A 22449-nucleotide genomic window follows, 5' to 3' on the forward strand; every position below is an offset into this window, starting at 1 on the left:
GATTTTTTTTTTTCTTTTTAGATAGAGTGGGAGGGAACAAGTGAGGGAGAGACAGGAGACAGAGAGAGAGACATCAATGTGAGAGAGACTCATTGACTGATTGACTCCTGCAGGATCCTGACCGGGGCTGGGGACCAAACCTGCAGCTGAGGTACTGCCCTTGACTGGAGATCAAACCCACAACTCTGTGGTCTGAGGGCCTATATACTAACTGCTGAGCCAAACCAGCTAGGAGAACACCGATTTCTTTAATAGCTATGCAGATGGGTGTTGGTAGTACTTGAGGTGGCATTGACATTTCTGTTGTGATTTATTTTGTTTACTCATCTTTTGAACATTCTTTTGGGAAGGTGTCTAGGTCTTTGAACTAAGATTTCTCTCTCCATTTATTGTAGATAAATGTTATGTTAATATTTTAACTGACATTCACAAATACATGAGAAGATTATAGCTTTTAAGATGAAGGGAACACTGATGCAGTTGCCTTTGATTTAGAGATTTTATTTATTTAAAAAAATTTTTTTAATTGATTTTAGAGAGAGAGGAAGGGAGAAGGGAGAGATAGAAACATTGATGAGAGAGAACATTGATTGGCTACCTCCTGCATGCTCCCCCCGGGGATTGGACCCACAACCTGGGCATGAGCCCTGACCAAGAATTGAACCTGTGACCTCTTAGTGCATGGGTTGACGCTCAACCACTGAGCCACACCTGCCGGGCAGTTTTTATTTTTTATAAGATATATATTGATTTTTAGAGAGAGAGAGAGGAAGGGAGAGGGAAAGAAAGCAATAGAAACATCCATGAGAGAATCACATCAATTGGCTGCTTCCTACATGCCTCCCACCAGGGTTTGAGCCCGAAACCCAGGCATGTGCCCTGAATGGGAATCGAACTGGTGACCTCTTGGTCCATGGGTTGATGCTCAACCACTGAGCCACACCGGCTGGCCTTGAGTTAGTGTTTTTATTTTTATTTATTTTTTGCAATTTTTGTAATTTATTTTTGTTACAGATGTTTCTCCTTTTCCCCCCAGAAACCCTCCTCCTAATCCTGCTGCACATGCCCCCACCCCACTGCATTGTTGTCTGTGTCCATTGGTTACGCATAAATGAATATAAGTTCTTCGGTTCATCTTGTCCGTCACCCCCAACTCCCTCCTCTGAGGTTTGTCAGTCTGATCCATACTCCTTTCTGTTCTGAGTCTATTTTGTTCAGCAGCTTATTTTGTTCATTATATTCCACAAATATATGAGATCATGTGGTATTTGTCTTTCTCTGATTGGCTTATTTCACTTAGCATAATACTCTCCAGGTCCCTCCATGTCATCTTCAAATGATAAAAGATCTCGCTTGCTCTCTCTCTCTTTTTTTTTTTTTGTTCAGATAGAGTGGGGGGGGGGAGAGAGAGAGAGAGAGAGAGAAACATCAATGTGAAAGGGACACATTGAGTGGTTGCCACCCGCATGACCCAACCAGGGCTGGGGACAAACTACAACCGAGGTACGTGCCCTTAGCGGGAACCGAACCCGGGTCTCTCTGGACCGCAGGCCGACGCTCTAACTGCTGAGCCAAACCGGCCAGGGCGAGATCTCTCTTTCTTACAGCTACATGGCACTCCATTGTATACATGTACTGCAGCTTTTTTTTTTTTTTTTTTTTAATCCTCACCCGAGGACGTTTTTCCATTTTTTTTTTTGTTCAGATAGAGCAGGTGGGAGAGAGAGGAAGAGAGAGAGAGAGAGAAACATCGATGTGAAGGGACACATCGAGTGGCTGCCACCCGCACGACCAACCAGGGCCGGGGACAAACTGCAACCGAGGTACGAGGTACGTGCCCTTAGCGGGAACCAAACCTGGGTCTCTCTGTACCGCAGGCCAACGCTCCAACCGCTGAGCCAAACCGGCCAGGGCTGTACTGCAGCTTTTTTATCCATTCGCCTACAGATAGACATTTGGGCTGTTCCCAGATCTTATCTATTATAAATAGTGCTGCTATGAACATAGGGATACATATATTCTTTCTGATTGGTGTTTCAGACTTCTTAGGATATATTCCTAGAAGTAGAATCACTGGGTCAAATGGTACTTCAGTTTTTAAATTATTTTTTTAATCCTCTCCTGGGGACAAACCACAACCAAGATACGTACTCTTAGCGGGAATTAAACCCGGGTCTGTCTGTACTGCAGGCCGACACTAACTGGTGAGCCAAGCTGGCCAGCGCTCAATTTTTAATTTTTTGAGGAAACTCTAGTGATTTGCATAATGGCTGCACCAGTCTGCTTTCCCACCAGCAGTGTACTAGAGTCCTCTTTTCTCCACACCTTCACTAACATTTGTTGTTTGATGGTTTGCGGATGCTGGCCATACTGACAGGTGTGAGGTGATACTTCATAGTAGTTTTAATTTGCATCTCTCTGATGATTAGTGAGGTTGGGCATTTTTTTCATATGTCTCTTGGCCATTTGTATGTCCTTTTTGGAGAGGTGTCTATTTAGGTCCTCTGCCCATTTTTTCCCCCTTTATTGATTTTAGAGAGTGAGGCAGTGAGAGGGAGAGAGAGAGAGAAACATGGATGAGAAAGAGCATCTATTGGCCGCCTCCTGCATGCCCCCTACTGGGAATTGGGCCCACAACCTGGGCATGTGTCCTGACTGGGAATCAAACTGGCAACCTCTTGGTGCATGGGTTGACACTCAACCACTGAGTCACACTGGCCAGACCCTCTGCCCATTTTTTCATTGGGTTCTTTGTCTTCCTTTTGTTGAGTTGTATGAGTACTCTGTATATTTTGGAAATTAACCCCTTATCTGATATATCGTTGGCAATTATGCTCTCCCATATAGTGGGTTCCGTTTTCATTTTGATGCTTGTTTCTTTTGCTGGGCAGAAGCTTTTTAGGTTGATGTAGTTCCATGTATTAATTTTTTCTTGTTTCTCTGCTTTAGGTGTTCTATCAGTGAATATTCTGCGTGTGATATCTGAAATTTTGTTGCCCACATTTTCTTCTAGGATTTTTATGGATTCACGAGTCACATTTAAATCTTTTATCCATTTTGAGTTTATCCTTGTGTATGGTATAAGTTGGTGGTCTAGTTTCATTTTTTGCATGTAGCTGTCCAATTTTCCCAACACCATTTATTAAAGAGGCTGTCTTTACTCCATTGTATGCTCAATCCTTGAACAAGGTATATGCTTCCATTTTTTCATATCTTCCTCTATTTCTTTTTTTCAATGTCCTGTAGTTTTCTTCTAATAGGTCCTTTACTTCTTTGATTAAGTTTATTCCTAGGTATCTTAATATTTTTGTCACAATGGTAAATGGGATTGTTTTTTTTAGTTTCTGTTTGTGTGAGTTCATTATTGGTGTATAAGAAGGCCGTCAATTTTTTTAATTTAATTAATTCATTAATTTTTGTTACGGATGTTTCTCCTTTATCCCCCACTGATTCCCCTTCCCCTCCCTCCCCGCCCTGTCCCCAGCTTTGTTGTCCATGTCCATTGTTCATGCATACATGCGTGTAAATTCTGTGGTTTATCTCTCCTGCACCATCCCCTCTTCTGGGGATTATCAGTCTGTACCCAACTTCCACGTCTCTGGGACTACCCCATTCCTCAGACTGTTATGTTCATTATATTTCACAAATAAGTGAGATTATATGATACTTGTGTTTCACTTAGGATGACACTTTCCAGATCCCTCCATGTCATCTCAAAGGATAAGAGATCTATCTTTCTTACAGCTGTGTAGTACTCCATTGTGTATATGTACCACAGCTTTTTTATCCATTCGTCTACTGATGGATACTTGGGCTGTTTCCAGATCTTAGCTATTGTAAATAGTGCTGCTACAAACATGGGGGTATATATATTCTTTCTGATTGGTGTTTCAGGCTTCTTAGGGGGTATATTCCTAGAAGTGGGATCACTGGGTCAAATGGAAGTTCAATTTTTAATTTTTTGAGGTAGCACCATATTGTTTTCCATAGTGGCTACACCAGTCTGCATTCCCACCAGCAGTGTACTATAGTCCCCTTTTCTCCACGGCTGTCGATTTCTTGATATTAACTTTGTGTCCTGCTACTTTGCCAAATTTGTTTATTAAATCTAGAGGATTTTTGATGGAATCTTTAGGGTTTTCTATGTGCAATATCATGTCATCTGCAAATATTGACAGTTTCACTTCCTCCTTTCCTATTTGGATCCCTTTTATTTTTCCTTCTTGTCTAATTGCTGTGGCTAAGACTTCCAGTACTATGTTAAATAAGAGTGATGCAGTGGGTATTCCTGTCTTGTTCCTCTTCTTAAGGGAAATGCTTTTAGTTTTTACCCATTGAGTGTGATGTTGGCTCTGGTTTTACATATATGGCCTTTATTATGTCAAGATATTATCCTGCTATTCCCACATTGCTGAGCATTTTTATCAGAAATGGCTGCTGGATTTTGTCGAATGCTTTTTCAGTGTCTATTGTTATGATCATATGGTGTTTATCTTTCATTTTGTTTATGTGGTGTATCACATTTATTGATTTGCGAATATTGTACCAGCCTTGCATCCCTGGGATGAATCCCACCTTGTCATGGTGAATTATTTTTTTAATGTATTTGTGGATTCGATTTGCTAATATTTTGTTAAGGATTTTGGTACCTGTGTTCATCAGGGATATTGGCCTGTAGTTTTCTTTCTTTGTAGTGTCTTTTTCTGGTTTTGGAATTAGAATTATGCTGGCCTCATAAAACGAGTTTGGAAGTCTTCCTTCTTGGATTTTTTTGGAATAGTTTGAGGAGAACGGGTGTTAGTTATTTGAATGTTTGGTAAAATTCCCCAGTGAAGCCATTCGTGCCTGGGCTTTTGTTTGCTGGGAGAGTCTTGAGTAGATCTTCAGTTTCCTTAGTTGTTACTGCTCTGTTCAAGTTTTCTCTCTTCTGGGTTCAGTTTTGGGAGACTTTGTGTTTCTAGAAATTTGTCCATTTCACCTAGATTGTCCAATTTGTTGGCATATTATTGTTCATAGTGTTTGTTAACGATCCTTTGTATTTCTTTGGTGTCAGTTGTTACTTCTCTTTCGTTTCTGATTTTGTTTATTTAGTTTCTCTCTCTCTGTTTCTTGGTGAATCTAGCTAAGGGTCCATCAATCTTGTTTATCTTTTCAAAGAACCAGCTCTTTGTTTCATTGATTTTTTTTAATCCTTTTTTTTTTATCCTCACCCAAGGACATTTTTTCATTTTTTGTTCAGATAGAGTGGGAGGGAGAGAGAGGAAGAAACAGAGAGAGAAACATCGTCGTGAAAGGGACACATCGAGTGGTTGCCATCCACACGACCCAGCCAGGGCTGGGGACAAACTGCAACCGAGGTCTCTCCAGACCGCAGGTCAACGCTCTAACCGCTGAGTCAAACCGGCCATGGCTCATTGATTTTTTTTTAAAAATGATTTTACTTTATTGATTTTAGAGAGATAGATACATCAATGAGAGAGAACATCAGTTGGCCGCATCCTGCATGCCCCTCACTGGGGATCTGGCCCACAAGCTGGGCATGTGCCCTGACTGAGAATCAAACCAGTGACCTCTTGGTGCATGGGTTGACGCTCAACCACTGAGCTGCATTGGCCAGGCTTATTGATCTTTTGAATTGTTTTTTTTAGTCTGTATGTTGTTTGTTTCTGCTCTGACCTTTACTATTTCTTTCCTTCTACTTGCTCTGAGTGTTCCTTTTTGTTTACTTTCTAGCTCTTTATGTTGTAGGGTTAGAAAGAAAGTCAGTTAGAAATGTTTCTTGTTTCTTGAGGTAGGCCTGTAGTGCTGTGAACTTCCCTTTCAGGACTTCTTTCTCTGCATTCCATAGATTTTGTGTTGTTGTGTGTTCATTTTCATTGGTTTCCAGGAAGTTTTTGATTTCTTCCTTGATCTCCTTGGTAATCCATTCATTGGTTAAAAACCTGCTATTTAGCCTCCATTTGTTGAATGTTTTTGCTGTAATTGATTTCTAGTTTCATGCCATTGTGATCTGAGAAGATGCTTGATATGATTTCAGTCTTCTTGAACTTGTAGAGACTTAGTTTGTGTCCTAACATGTGGTCTCTGAGAATGTCCCATGTGCACTTGAGAAGAATGTGAATTCTGCAGTTTTGGGGTGTAATTCTCTGTAGATATCTACTAAATTCATTTGATCTAGTGCATCATTTAAAGTCTCTGTTTTCTTGTTAATTTTTTGTCTAGAGCAGCGGTTCTCAACCTGTGGGTTGCGACCCCTTTGGGGGTCCATAAGACATAACAGTAGCAAAATTACAGTTATGAAGTAGCAATGAAAATAATTTTATGATTGGGGGTTACCACAACATGAGGAACTGTGTTAAGGGTCACAGCATTAGGAAGGTTGAGAACCACTGGTCTAGAGGATCTATCCAGTGATGTCAGCGGGTGTTGAAGTTCCCTGCTATGATTGTCGATTTCTCCTTTGAAGTCCTCCAGAAGTTTTTAAATATATTTTGGTGCTTCTATATTGGGTGCATATATGTTGACCAAGGTTATATCTTCCTGTTGGATAGATCCTTTCAACACTATGTTGTGGCCTTCTTTATCTCTAGTTATTGCCTTCATTTTTTTTCTATCCTCACTCGAGGACATTTTTTTCCATTTTTTGTTCAGATAGAGTGGGAAGGAGAGAGGAAGAGAGAGAGAGAGAGAGAGAAACATCGACATGAAAGGGACACAATGAGTTGCTGGCGCCCGCATGATCAACCAGGGCCAGGGACAAACTGCAACCGAGGTACGCGCCCCTAACAGGAACTGAACCCAGGTCTCTCTGGACCACAGGCCGATGCTCTAACTGCTGAGCCAAACCTGCCAGGGCATGGCCTTCGTTTTGAAGTCTATTTTATTGGATGTGAGTATTGCTACCCCAGCTTCTTTTTCCTTTTTTTCTACTTGGAAGATTTTTTTCCATCCCTTCACTTTCAACCTATGTGAGTCTTTTATTGTGAGGTGGGTCTTTTGTAAACAACATATATATATATATATGAGTCATGCTTTCTTATCCAGTCAGCTACTCTGTGTCTTTTGAGCAGAGCATTCAGTCTATTTACGTTTAAGGTTATGATTGATATGTACTTATTTTTTATTTTATTTTTGTTACAGATGTTTCTTTTTTTTTTTACCCCATTGACACTGTCTTCCCCATCCCCCCCCCCCTCCCCAGCTTTGTTGTCCATGTCCATTGGTTATGCATACATGCATATAAGTTCTGTGGTTTATCTCTTCCCTTCCCCCACCACCCCCTTTTCGGAGCGTTGTCAGTCTGTACCCTACTTCCATGTTTCTGGGTTTACCCTGTTCCTCATACCGTTATGTTCATTATATTCCAATATTCCAATATTCCAAAGTGAGATCATGTGGTATTTGTCTTTCTGACAAAGTTTTATCCTTGTTTCACTTAGGATAATACTTTCCAGATCCCTCCATGTCGTCTCAAAGGATAAGAGATCTTTCTTTCTTACAGCTGCATAGCACTCCATTGTGTATATGTATCACAGCTTTTTTATCCATTCGTCTACTGATGGACACGGGCTGTTTCCAGATCTTAGCTATTGTAAATAGTGCTGCTATGAACATGGGGATACATATATTCTTTCTGATTGGTGTTTCAGGCTTCTTAGGATATATTCCTAGAAGTGGGATCACTGGATCAAATGGAAGTTCAATTTTTAATTTTTTGAAGTAACACCATATTGTTTTCCATAGTGGCTACACCAGTCTGCATTCCCACCAGCACTGTATTAGAGTCCCCTTTTCTCCACACCCTTGCCAACACTTGTTGATTGATTTGTTGATGGTGGCCATTCTGACAGGTGTGAGGTGATACCTCATTGTTGTTTTAATTTGCATCTCTCTGATGATTAGTGATGTTGAGCATTTTTTCATATGTCTCTTGGGCAGTTGTATATCCTGTTTGAAGAGGTGTCTATTCAGCTCCTCTGCCCATTTTTTAATTGGGTTCTTTGTCTTGCTTTTGTTGAGTTATATGAGTACTCTATATATTTTGGAAATTAACCCCTTATCTGATGTATCATTGGCAATGATGCTCTCCCATACAGTGGGTTGCCTTTTCATTTTGATGGTGGTTTCTTTTGCTGTGCAGAAGCTTTTGAGTTTGATGTAGTCCCATGTGTTCATTTTTCCCTTTGTTTCTGTTGCCTTAGGTGATGTATCAGTGAAAATTCTGCTGCATATGATGTCTGAAATGATGTGTACTTATTTATTGCCATTTTTGTTTATTGTGGTTATATTTTTCTTCCTATATCTTCTAATTACAGCAATATTTTTAACATTTCTTGCAGTGCTGGTTTGGTGCTAATATATTCCCTTAGCCTCTTTTTGTCTGGGAAGCTAATTTTACCTTCTATTTTGAATGATAGCCTTGCTGGTTAGAGTAGTCTTGGATTCAAATTCTTGTTTTTCGTTACCTTGATTACTTTATGCTCTTCCCTTCTGGCCTGTGAGTTAGTGATTTTTAAAAAGTGGTTTTCATTTTCTGTGGTAGTAATACACTACAATGTGGCATTTCTGATGTGATAACATCTTATTTAAATCAGGATTTCATAACCTTGGCACTGTTGATACTTTGGGCTGGATAATTCTTTATTACAGGTGGCTGTCCTGTGAATTGTAGGATGTTTTGCAGGATCCTTAGCCTCTACCTTTTAGATGCCATTAGTACCCCTTTCCCCCAAGTTATGACAACCATTCCATGGATTTTGTAAGCCACAGGATTAAACCATGATGATTTGTCCAACTACTTATACATTATGTTTTGGTGGAAAACATAGCTTCCCATTTTGAGAATGATGCTTGAAAAAATTGCTAGTCAGGAAAGTTTTTGATATATACATATATTTTTCCAGGATATGATTTAAGTAGGAAGTAGGCTCAAAAGGAAAGAAATTTAAGCAGATGTGTAAGTTTGTGTGCGTGTGTGTGTGTGTGTGTGTGTGTGTAGATACAGATTTTTTTTTTTTTCAAATGCTTCTCTGCCTTATTTCAAAACTTTAGAAGCAGCCTGACAGGTGTATATATTTTTGTGTTGCAGAAAAGTACAGATAAAAGTAGAGCAACATGGACTATGTATTTCAGTACTGTGTAAAAACAATGTTGCCTACAATCTTACCACCCATCAATGAAATGTTTCAGTAGTTAAGCATCTTTTTTCGGTGATTGTGTACTTATTCAACTAATATTTATTGAATACCTGCTATGTGCTAGACACTGTTGTAGATTCTGGGAATGCAGCAGTGAACAAAACGGAATAAAAATGTCTTCCGTCTTAGAGCTAAAATTCTAAAGGGCATGGGGAGATAGAGGAAAATAGATGGTAAACCAAATAAGTATGTGAGTATGTTAGATGATAAGTGCTGCAAAACTGGAAAGGATGTTATGTAGAATTTGTCAGTGTTGGCTCTAGTCATCATAATGATAATATGAATTGCTTGCATGTATTTTTTGAGTTGATAATACATGGTTTTCTAAATAATCCTTTTCTGCTAAATGCTTAGGTTAAATTTTTCCACCAGTTATAATAAGGCATAATTGTTTAAAAAATATTAATCTAGGGACTGTTCCATCCAATTATAAAATCAAACTACCTGGTATGTTTGAATGGGGACAGTGGTAATATTACAAAATATAGAATTATTGTTGCCATACAACTATAGCCTTTTCTGATCAGGTTCTGAGACGTGGTTATTTTGCACATATGGCCATTATCATGATCATAGCCTATTATTAATAATTTTTAACTAAGAATTAATTTTTAAATTAATTTTAATACCCTGAAGAAAAATATATTTTAAAACTTAATTTATTTTTACTATTGAAGCAAGAAATTAGGAGGAGCTCTGAGAAAGTATCTCTTCTAAGTGGAGCCCTCACCAGTCGATGGGGTTGGTACAGGCCTAGTTTCTGTTAATGAAAACTTAATGACATGATGAACACAGTGCCTAGCTTCTGCTAGTTGAAAATTCACTTGTATAACAGAAACCAACAGCAGCTTAGAGGAAAAAAACAAATGAGAAGTGGCATTCCTTTTTATTTAGTTCTATTGATATTGCTGAAGTTAATTGTTCATTTTGGGATGTCAAGGGAGAAGAAAGTTGCTCTTACCTTGTTCCTTCCTTGTTTTTTCATTCATTTAAGTGGGAAAGTATGTGTGATATTTTTAGCAAGTTAAATCGCTTCTCTTCTTGACTAGTACTTGACTGGTATTGGCCAGTGTATTTTGACTTGTTGTAGTTGACACTAATTTTGAAATACAGGTACAGTCATGCAAGAGACAATATAATGAGAATTTTTAAAAATTAGAAAATTGAGACCAATGAGTAATAGATGGGGAAAACATCCTCCAGCAATTGAGGGGTTGAATTCCTTCTCCACCCTCTCTTTTCTACTTAATAAGTGAAATGCAAAGCTCTAGGGCCTCTGGTAGAGGAAGTGAAGAGGTTTTGAATTGTACAGTAAAAAGGTGATGTGGGTGGAGTAATGTGAACCTGGCAAAATATCTGAGCTTTTACTTCATTAAAAAAAACCTGTCATTATCTTTTATAGATTATAGTAATGAAGATGAATTTGGAAGAAAGTTGAGGTTCCTCTTGCAACAACTTCCACCTGTTAATTACAGTTTGTTAAAGTTTCTGTGTAGATTTTTAGCCAATGTAGCATCACATCATGAAGAAATTTGGTCTGCAAACTCCTTGGCTGCTGTCTTTGGTCCAGATGTCTTCCAGTAAGTTTTTCATAAATTTTTGTTTAATTAAGAAAATCCTGAAGTTGTGATATAGAATCATTATGCTGTCTCCCAAGGATCATAGATTGCTTGATAAATCATTATTTTTTATAGTAGATCTGATTAATCCTCCTAGCATTTTTTTGAACAGGGTACAAATTAGGTAGGCTTTACAGATGGGAAAACTGAGACACAGAATGATGTTGTAAATTGCTCAAGTTCATAAAGTGACTCATTGGTTTCTCCTAACTTTACCTGTGATTGGTTTAATTTGGACTTTTATTCTTAGCATTTACACTGATGTGGAAGATCTGAAAGAGCAGGAAATAGTGAGCAGGATAATGGCTGGACTTCTGGAAAATTACTATGAGTTTTTTGAAAATGAAGAGGAAGATTTTTCATCTAATGATTTGAGTTCAATTACTGAACAGGTGAGAATATTTTAAATATTCTACTTGAAGGGAGAATTTTAAAAAAGAGAATATGCTCTCAGGGCTTGGCACATACTGATGGAATTTTTAAGTATTAAATTGGAAGACTTCTCTTGGTTATTATATTTAATCATCTTCATCCATGTAATATGTGAATGTGTGTGGTATTTTTTCTGAGGAGGTTTGTGTCCTCAATTTGGGTAATATGGGAAAGTGGGTTTCTTTGTGATGTGTGTGTGTGTTTTCCTTCTGTTAAGTTAAGCATTGTTTATTTTGTAAGAATAGTATTATTTGTTGTTTGTTTATTTTAGCCTTTGCAAAGAAACTGCTAGCATAGAGAAGTATAGGCAAAAGATGAGACGTAGAAGGTAGAGGGATAGATTCAATGCAAAGTTCATGCAATCTCTTAAATGAAGTTCTTGATTAAGGTAACTCAGTATAGCAGTGCAGTCATTGTCATTAATGGGAAACATTAGCAGAAATAGTTTAGGTTGCAGATCATTTTTCAACTCCTGTGACTCTTTACTATTAAAATCTATTTCTCAGGCTGCATTATATTTTGTTGTTACTGCTATGCCTTGGTTGAGACTGTACAAGTATCTTAGTTACTTTCTCCATTATGAAACGAGAATATTGATGCTGAATAATTGTAATTTATTATAAAGCCACATTAATCCAGATTTAGATTTGGATCTTGTTATTCTATGTGAGAATTTTTCTTGTGCACTTCAGTGAAATGATTTGTCAAGCAAACTTTTATTATTTATATTTTGTGTATAGTTTATAGTTTAGGGCTTCTACTTTTAAAAAAATGAATAATATCCACCTGGTTAAAAAAAAAGTAAAATATTTTGCTTTTACTCATACGCACTCCCCTCATTTATTTACTATCATTATTTTTTTAAATCCTCACTTGAAGATATTTTTCCATTGCTTTTCAGATAGAGTGGGAGGGAGAGAGAGAGAGAGAGAGAGAGAGAAACATCGATGTGAGAGAGACACATCAATTGGTTGCCTCCTGCATAATCCGACCAGGGCTGGGGATCAAATCTGGAACTGAGGTACGTGCCCTTGACCGGAATCGAACCCCAAGGCTCTTTGGTCTGCGGGTCCATGCTCTAACTGCTGAGCCAAACTGGCCAGGGCGTCATTTGTTTTTTTATGTGTTTTTCTAGAGCTTGTTTATGCAAATATAAGTAAATATTTTCTTACAGTTTTTTTTTTTTGTGTTGTTGTTGTTTTGTTTTATCCTCACCCGAGGACATTTTTGCATTTATTACAGATAGAGCAGGAGGGAGAGAGGGAGGAAGAGAGAGAAATATCGATATGAGAGAGACACATCAACTGGTTGCCACCCACATGACCCAGACCGGGGCCAGGGACAAACTGCAACTGATACATGCCCTTAGCAGGAACCAAATCCGGTACTCCCTGGTCCACGGGCCGATGCTCTAACCGCTGAGCCAAACCGGCCAGGGCTCTTTATAGTTATTAAATAAATATTCACATAAATATTCACAAAAAATATTCAAATAAACCATTCACACTGTTCTGCACCTTGTTGGTTTTTTTTTTTTTTTTTTTTACCAGTTAGTATAGCTGGATGATCTTTTCTACTGGAATATAGAGAACATATTCTTTTGTTTTTACATCTGCATAGTTCCCTATTGTATGGATGTAACATAATTTATTTGATTTATACTGCCAGTGCCCCCTTGAAAAGGTGATGGTATGCCCTGGCCGGATTTGCTCAGCAGTTAGAGCACTGGCCCGAAGACCAAGGGGCTGTGGGTTCAAGAACTGACCTGGGTTGCAGGTTTGATCCCCAGCCCTGGTCAGAGTTGTGTGGGAGGCAACCAATTGATGTGTCTCTCTCACATTGATAATCCCCCCTTTCCCCGCACTCTATCTAAAAAATAATGGAAAAATATCTAGGGATTAACCAAAAAAAGGTGATAGTGCATCCAGTTTTCTCAGACTAATTCTGGTTTATATCTGCTTTCTGATGTAATTATTAGTAGCTTCCCTTTTCAGTATCAAATGTATTCAGGTTTATTTTATTATCATTACTTTTTAAAATAATGTATCCAGGTTTAGGTGATAAATTATATGCTCACACTATAGATGGACATTTGGGTTGCTTTATTTGCTCTTAGATTATAAAGTAGCACCTCTTGAAAGGTGGTTTATCATACAGATTTTTATTAATTCTTTTAAGTCTTGGTTGCGATTATGTGAATAAAGAGTTTTATTTACTGGGTAGCCCAGCTTATTTGGGGTTCATATTTACTGGCAGTTTTTATTTATTTTTAAATTAATTAATTTATTTTTGTTACGGATAACCAGTAAGTGTAACAAGGGTGGCAGGGGGAGGTTGTCCTGCCTAGCACCAGCGCGATAGAAATACCAGTGTTGAGCTGTTTTATCCATACTGTCTCCATCTTTTTTTTTTTTTTAATTTACTTTTTATTAATTAATTTTTCTTTGTTACAGATGTTTCGCCTTTTTTCTCTGACACTGTTCTCCCTGTCCAGCCTCCCCCCTTCAGCATTCCTGTCTGTCCATTGGTTACACATACATGTATATAAGTTCTTCGGTTTATCTCATCCCTCCCCCACCTTACTCTGAAGTTTGTCAGTCTTTTCTTTAAAACAAATTATTTTTTTTCCTTTATTGATTTTAGAGAGGAGTGAGAGGGAGAGAGAGAAAGAAACATCGATGAGAGAGCCCTGGCTGATTTGGCTCAGTGGTTAGAGCGTTGGCCTGCGGTCCAGAGAGACCCGGGTTCAGTTCCCGCTAAGGGCACGTAGTACCTTGATTGCAGTTTGTCCCCACCCCTGGTTGGGTCATGTGGGTGGCAACCACTCGATGTGTCTCTTTCACATTGATATTTCTCTCTCTCTCTCCCTCCCACTCTATCTGAACAAAAAATGGAAAAATGTCCTTGGGTGAGGATAAAAAAAAAAGAAACATCGATGAGAGAGATTATCGACTGGCTGCTTCTTGTATGCCCACCACTGGGGATCAGGCCCACAATCTGGGCATGTGTCCTGACCAGGAATCGAACTTGTGACCTCTTGGTGCTTGGATTGATGCTCAACCACTGAGCCACACCGGCCAGACTGAATTGTACTCCTTTCTATGTCTCTGGGTCTGTTTTGTTCATCAGCTTTTTCTGTTCATCATACTCCATAAATAAGTGAGATCGTATGGTATTTGTCTTTCTCTGATTGGCTTATTTCGCTTAGCATAATACTTTCCAGGTCCCTCCATGTCATCTTCAAAGGATAAGAGATCTCTCTTTCTTACAGCTGCATAGTACTTCATTGTGTATATGTACCACAGCTTTTTTTATCCACTTATCTATTGATGGACACTTGGGCTGTTTCCAGGTGTTAGCAATTGTAAATAGTGCTGCTGTGAACATAGGGGTACATATATTTTTTCTGATTGGTGTTTCAGGTTTCGTAGGATATATTCCTAGAAGTGGAATCACTGGGTCAAATGGCAGTTCAATGTTTAATTTTTTGAGGAAACACCATAGTGATTTCCGTAGTGGCTGCACCAGTCTGCATTCCCACCAGCAGTGTACTAGAGTCCCCTTTTCTCCACACCCTCACCAACACTTGCTGTTTGATGATTTGTTGATGGCGGCCATACTGACAGGTGTGAGGTGATACCTCACAGTTGTTTTAATTTGCATCTCTCTGATGATTAGTGATGTTGAGCATTTCTTCATATGTCTCTTAGCCATTTGTATGTCCTGTTTGGAGAAGTGTCTATTTAGTTCCTCTGCAGCTTGTATTGTGTAAACTGAAGATGAAATTAGAATGCATACATATATATTTGTGAAGTAAGTTAAGTGGGTAGAATTTGTAGCCTGAATCAGTGATCCATGGAACTTTTGGTATATTTTTTGTTGGTTTCCAGTTGTCCTGAGTTCCTGAGTTAAAAACTTGGTTAAAGCCCAAGGACCGAAGGGTTGCAGGTTCGATTCCCGGTCAAGGGTGTGTACATGGGTTGCAGGTTTGATCCCTGCTCTTGTTGGGGTCTTGTGGAAGGCATCCAACTAATGTGTCTCTTTTACATTGATATTTCTCTCTTGCTTTCTTCCTCTGTCTCATTCTCTCCCTCCCTCCTCCTTCTCCGTCTATCTAAAAAACACCAATGGAAAAGTATCCTCGCATAAAGATTAATTAAAAAAACAAAACAAAACTGCCCTGGCTGGTTTGGCTCAGGAGTTGGATTGTCGGCTTGTGGATTAATGAGTCGTAGGTTCGATTCCGGTCAAGGGGCACGAACCTCGTCTGCAGTTCAGTCTCGGGCCCTGGTTGGGGTCGTGCGGGAGGCAACCAGTTGATGTGACTCTCTCACGTTGATGTTTCTCTCTCTCTCTCCCTCTCTTCCTCTCTCTCTTTTCCACTGTATCTGAATAAAAATAGAAAAATATCCTTGGGTGAGAATTATAAATGAATTAAATAAATAAATAAATAAATAAATAATACACCAAGAAAACAAAACCTTGGTTAAAATAAAGAACTGACACATCTCTTTAAAACTATTTTTTGCTTAAAAGAAAATGACACGAAGATGACAAGTAGATAGATATCTGAAACCTTTAATGTCTTTTGATGCCCATAAGAAATCCATCTTCGGACAATTTTGTGTGCCACCTTTCTTTTTGGTCTTTTTTTTATATCCTCACCCAAGGGTGTTTTTGCATTTATCTTCAGATAGAGTGGGAGAGAGAGAAACACATCAGCAGGTTGCTACCCACACAACCCCAGCCGGGGCCAGAGACAAACTGCAACTGAGGTACGTGCCCTTAGTGGGAACTGAACCTGGGTCTCTCTGTTCCCCGGGCCGACACTCTAACCACTAATCCAAACCGGCCAGGGCTGTGCCACCATTCTTTAAATTATGTTTTGAACCCAGCCAGCATGGCTCAGTGGATTGAGCATTGTCCCATGGACTGAGAGGTCCCAGTTTGATTTCCGGTCAGGGGATGTGCCCAGGTTTCGGGTTTGATCGCCAGTAGGGGGCATACAGGAGGCAGCCAATGGATGTTTCTCTCATATCAGTGTTTCTATTTCTTCCTTCTTCTCTCTCTAAAATCAACAAAAATATTTTTAAGAAACTTAGAAAATTATGTTTTGGTTCAGCAATTTAATTTTTAAATAAAATTAGTGGCTATTCAAAATGAAATAATATACTACATATGTTTGTCTTATTCCTTTTCCATATTTCTAAAATGATTCGAGTTATAAAAAACTGATTATGCTGCCCTGGCCAGGTAGCTCAGTTGATTATAGTGTGGTTCCCATATGCCACATACAAGAATCAACTATTCAATGCACAAGTAAGTAGAACAACAAATTGATGTTTCCTCTCTCTCTCTCTCTCTCTCTCTCTCTCTCTCTCTCTCCTCTCTCTCTCTCAAATTAATAAATAAAAAATCAAAAAATGAAACTGGTGATGCCAATTTGACCTACTATTCATCTTGACTCCTGTAAAGTCTTTAGGGTATTCTTGATTATGTTTTATATTATGGTATAGTTCTCTTATTTATTTATTTATTTTTGGCAGTTTTCTATCATATGCAAAAATATATCTGTATCTCACATGTATTTTTGCATTTAAAAAAAATATATATATATGGTTTATTTTTATACATTTTTTTTCTTCATTGATTTTAGAGAGAAAGTTAGGGAGAGGAAGAGATAGAAACATTGATGAGAGAGAACATTGATTGGCTGCCTCCTCCTGCATGCCCCCCACTGGGGATTTGGCCCACAACCTGGGCATGTGCCCTGACCAGGAATTGAACTGGTGACCTCTGGGTAGATACATGGGTCAATGCTCAACCAGTGAGCCACACTGGCCAGGCAGAACGTTCGAAGGTAATTGTGGGGTGAGAGAGAGAGACTTTTTATCTCAGTTTTCAATCTTTACTCTTACCCAAACTAATTTAGTCAATTCTTACTGCAGGAAGTTATGTTGGGAGGCCTTGTGAGTTGGGAGGGGAGAGAAGAAAAACCCATAGGTTATTATTCATGTCATATCTTAGTTTATGATTATTGGTGAAAATACTGGGGAATATTAATTTACATAAAGTTTATTGAATTGAATATAATAATATTCAGTATAATTCAGTGTAAGGCTTTTGTAGTTCATGAGAGCTTTTGACTGTAGATAAACTGATTTTAAAATGTATTATGTACTGTGTTAAAATAGTAGTACCTCTGTACCAGAGATTTGTGGCCTGGGTAAATATTCATGTATTCTCAGTTTATATAGCCATCTTTAAAAATAAAATATTCTTCTGTTGTCCCAGCCTTCACCAATCAACCACGGTAATTCCCATTTTGTACTTGCGAAAACAGTATTTTATTGACAGTGTTTTTCTTGCTTGGTTACCAGGTAGAATACATTCTTGACTTTTACTAATTTAAGTACATAGATGGAAAAAGGGGATACTTTTTTATTTGATCCAGTTTAAAAACTGATCTACCCTTTGAAAATTTCACCCTTATATATAAATCATACCTCTTAGTTAATTACCACTTAGGCCAATGATTTTCAGTCTTTTTCATCTGTGTTATACATGGTAAGTGATAGGTGAGGGATGGCATTTACAAGCACAATAGGTTCAGGAGACTGTTACATATGCTTTGTGTATAAAGTAAATGGTTCACAAATTGAGGTTATTAACTAGTACTAATAATGAATTTTTTGTGACTCGTCTGACTAAAGACCTAGATAAACCATGATTGAGAGCTCCTGCTTTAGGTAGTTTAGATGACAGATACTCTCTTCATTTCTTATAAAAAGTGGTCTTACTTGCAGAAACTAGGGTCTATGCAATATAGAAATAAGATAATTCCAGTTATAATGACAGCTATTATTTATTACTTACTATGTAAAGACAGTGCTGAAGAGTTTACATATAGTATTTAACCCTTTAAACTAGCCCTTAAATAGGTAGTGTAGTATCTCCATTTTATGCATAGGCCATGGGAAGTTAAGTAAGTTGCCAGAGACAGTTAAGAACACATAGGGATGTGAACGTAGTTCTTTCCCCCTACAGAGCCTGGCTATTAAGTACTTAATGTGTTATACTTAAAAGCAGGCAGCCTTGCCCGACCGGTGTGGCTCAGAGGGTTGAGCATCGTCCCATGGACTGAGAGGTCCTGGTTCAATTCCTGGTTGGCACATTCCCAGGTTTCAGACTTGATCCTCAGTGGGGGGGCATGCAGGAGGTAACCCATCAGTGTTTCTGTCTCAGATCCATGTTTCTATCTCTCCCTTCCTCTCTCTCTAAAAAAGTCAATAAAAACATTAAGAATAAAAGCAGGCAGCCTGCACTTATTAAGACAGGAGTGTAGTAGAATAAATAACCTTTCTTCTGGTTAAAGTTTTACTTTCTGAGAGTATTCTAGTAGCTATATTTGCCTGTCCATCAGGAAAAACACCACTGTTATCTGTGGTGGTAAATTTATTCTAGGTATTTACAGTGCATTTGGCTAAAATGGATGAAAATATACTTTTACTACTCAGTGTTAATAACAATGACTATTACTTTATAAAAGATGTCAAGGCCACATATGGCTAGTTTTTTTTGGATATCTTCAAAAGTATTTCTTATTTGAAAATGTTTCGTTGGGCCCTGGATGGTTTGGCTCAGCGGTTGGAGCGTTGGCCTTTAGACCACTGTAGGTTTGATTCCAGTCAAGGGCATGTGGTTAGTCCCCGGCCCTGGTCAGGGTAGTGCGGAAGACAACCAGTTGATATGTCTCTCTCACATCGATGTTTCTCTCTCCCTTTCTCCGTCTCTTGCCCCCTCCCTCTCACTCTATCTAAAGATAAGTGGGAAAATATCCTCAGGTGAGGATTTAAAAAAATTTTTTTTCTTCTTTTATATATTCCAGTGTCTTATTTATTTATTTATCCTCACCCGAGGACATTTTCCATTTTTTGTTCAGATAGAGTGGGAGGGGGAGAGAGGAAGAGAGAGAGAAACATCGACATAAAAAGGACACATCGAGTGGTTGTCACCCGCATGACCTATTTAGGGCCGGGGACAAACTGCAACTGAGGTACATGCCCTTAGCGAGAACTGCAGGCTGACGCTCTAACCGCTGAGCCAAACTGGCCAGGGCTCCAGTGTCTTTTTTTTTTTTTTTTATCTTCACCCGAGGATATTTTTACATTTTTTGTTCAGGTAGAGTGGGAGGGGGAGAGAGGAAGAGAGAGAGTGAGAAACATCGACGTGAAGGGACACATCGAGTGGCTGCCACCCGCACAACCAACCAGGGCCGGGGACAAACTGCAACCGAAGTACGTGCCCTTAGCGGGAACCGAACCCGGGTCTCTCCGGACCGCAGGCCAACGCTCTAACCGTGGAGCCAAACCAGCCAGGGCCAAATTATTCTTTATTTCAGTTAGTGCCTCCTTCATTTCTGACTATGTCTCCTTCATTTCTGACTGGTCTTTTTTTATGCTCTTTAGGCCCTCACTAAGTTCGCTGAGGTTCTCACTAAGTTCATTGAGCATTCTTACAAGCAGTGTTTTGAACTCAGGATCTGTTAGGTTGCTTCTCCATTTTGCTTAGTTCTTTTCCTGGAGTTTTGTTCTTTTCTTTCATTTGGGACCTGTTTCTTTGTCTCCTCATTTTGGCTGCTTCCCTGTGTTTGTTTCTATGTATTCCTTAACGAGAGGTATGGGGCTATCTGAGACCAGATGCTGCTTGTTTGAAAGAATTTAGGTAAATCTGAAGCAGGATCCCAGACATGGTAATCCTATGGTAAAGCTTTTGGAAACAGCTTGGATGGGCCTGAAAGTTGGGTAGGGCAATGCCTCGGAATCACCAGGGCACGGCAAACAGAGTGAGCCAAGATGCTGGAGTCCCAGATATGGAGACTGTCTGCCACCCCAGGGAAGGGCTCGCCAAAGGAACACAGGCCTCTGACAGCATGTCTGTCCAGGAGAAAGCCCCCTCTCCAGCCCTCGCTCCAGTGCCAAACAGCTTTGTTCTTCCCTGTATGTCTCTGGTGCCCTTCAAGCTGCTTCCCCTCTGAGCTTAGAAGGAGCAAGTCCGAGTAAATCTGTGCGCGGGCCCTTTAAGAGGAGCTGCCTGAGGCTGCAGCCGCCTCAGCCTCTCTGAGCCTCAGTTCCTGCTGGTTTTTCCAGCCAGAAGTTATGGGGATTCTCTTCCTGGTACTGGAACCCTGAGCGCGGCATCTGGTTTGGGACGGGGACCCCTCAGTCCTCAGGGAGGACCTTTCCAGCTGAGGTATCCTCCTGATTTTTATCCGCCAGAAGTGGGTGTGGGACCAGTCAGTCGTGCCTCTGACCCTCCTACCAGTCTCGATGTGGCTACTGCTTTAATTTCGTAGTTGTAAGACTTCCATTCAGTTTGATTTCAGGCAGTTCTGAATGATGGTTGTTTGGTAGTTTAGTTGTAACTTTGATGTGGTTGTGAGAGGAGGCGATACCATGTTTACCTATGCCGCCATCTTGACCAGAAGTCGATCTAAAATTTTCTTATAATAGTATATCTTAGATAATGTTAATTAACAGTTACCTAAAATTATATTTTTCAATTTCCTTTTATATAGGTTAATGGACTTTCTGAGGAAGAAGAGGAAGATGAAAAACTGGAACATATAGAGGAACTTCCAGAAGAGGGAGCAGAAAAATCAAATGACATGCCAGAGGTGGTACAATTAAGGATGACTGAAAGCATCCTGGAAACAAATAGTGTTACAGCATCAACAAGGTAATATTTCAATTGAAAGAACTTTAGTATTTGAGCATTGTATTCTAGGTGTAGATTCACTCAAGCACTAAATCAAACAGATTGTAATAGTATGTAGAAGATTTGTTTTTGTGTAAGAAAGAGCAGCGAGCCCTGACCAGTGTCGCTCACTGGTTAGAATGTCAGCTTGTGCACCAAAGGGTTGAGAGTTCCATTCCCAGTCAAGTTCACATACCTGGTTTGCAGGTCTGATCCCTGGCCCTGATCAGGGCACATGCAGGAGGCAATCAATCAATGTGTCTGTTTCACATCAGTGTTTTTCTCTGTCTCTCTCTCTCTCTCTCACCACCCCCATACACACCTCCCTTCGACACTCTCTAAAAATCAATGGAAAAAAATATCCTCCGGTGATATAACTAAAAAAAAGAAGAAATATTTAAAGACGCAGTCTTGCTAAGAAAATTTCAGTTACAGTATATAAACCTTTCTTTAAAAATACGAGCTCTTACATATATTTCTTTTTTATTTTATTGTTGAATGTATTACAGATGTCCCCCTTTTTTACCCCATTGACCCCTGCCTCCCCAATCCTGCCCCCTTCCTGCCATCCCCAAACTATTGTCTGTGTCCATTCGTTGTGCATATATGCATATACATTCTTTGGTTTGTCTCTTCCTGACCTACCTACCCCCTTCCCTTTGAGGTTCATCAGTCTAACAACCAATTTGTACTTCTTAATTCCTTCATCTTTTTCACCCATCTCCCAAACCCCCTCCCATCTGGCACATTTAAAAGTTGTCTGTATCTGTTTCTTTTCTGTTTGCTCATTTTGTTTGTAGATTCAATTGTTGATAGATATGTATTAATTGCCATTTTATTGTTCATATTTTTGTCCTTCTTTAAGAAGACCCTTCAGCATTTCATATAATACCGATTTGGTGGTGATAAACTCCTTTAGCTTTTTCTTGTCTGGGAAGCTCTTTGTATGTCCGTTGATTCTAAATGATAGCTTTGCAGGATAGGGTAATCTTGGTTGTAGGTTGTTGCTTTTCATCACTTTGAATATCTCTTTCCATTTTTTACTGGCCTACAAAATTTCTTTTGAGAAATTGTCTGACAGTCTTATGGGAGCTCCTTTGTAGGTAACTAACTGCTTTTCTCTTGCTGCTTTTAAGATTCTCTCTTTGTCTTGAACCTTTTGCATTTTGATGATGATGTGTCTTGGTGTGGACCTCCTTGCGTTCACCTTGTTTGGTACTCTGTGCTTCCTGGACTTATATGTCTGTTTCTTTCACCAAGTTAGGGAAGTTTTCTGTCATTATTTTTTCAAATAGGTTTTTAATTTCTTGCTCTTTCTCTTATCCTTCTGGCACCCCTATGATGCTAATGTTGGTATGATTGAAGATGTCCCAGAGGCTCCTTACATTATCTTTTTTTTTTTGGATTCCTTTTTTCTTTTTGCTGTTCTGATTGGGTGTTTTTTG

General features: G+C 39.2%; 1 protein-coding gene across 29 annotated transcripts in view; it reads left to right on the forward strand.

Annotated features, from left to right (window-relative positions):
- The window catches only part of FAM13B (family with sequence similarity 13 member B), a 115273-nt gene that overhangs the window by 38891 nt on the left and 53933 nt on the right, over positions 1 to 22449 (forward strand). For all 29 annotated transcript variants that reach the window (XM_036239991.1, XM_036239993.1, XM_036239997.1 and 26 more), the window contains 3 exons: positions 10600 to 10777; positions 11067 to 11208; positions 20826 to 20986. In XM_036239991.1, coding sequence (XP_036095884.1) covers positions 10600 to 10777; positions 11067 to 11208; positions 20826 to 20986 — 481 coding nt within the window. The remainder of the gene's footprint in view (positions 1 to 10599; positions 10778 to 11066; positions 11209 to 20825; positions 20987 to 22449) is intronic.

This window comes from Molossus molossus, unplaced genomic scaffold (genome assembly GCF_014108415.1).
Source record: "Molossus molossus isolate mMolMol1 unplaced genomic scaffold, mMolMol1.p scaffold_m16_p_4, whole genome shotgun sequence".
NCBI classification, from domain to species: Eukaryota; Metazoa; Chordata; class Mammalia; order Chiroptera; family Molossidae; genus Molossus; species Molossus molossus.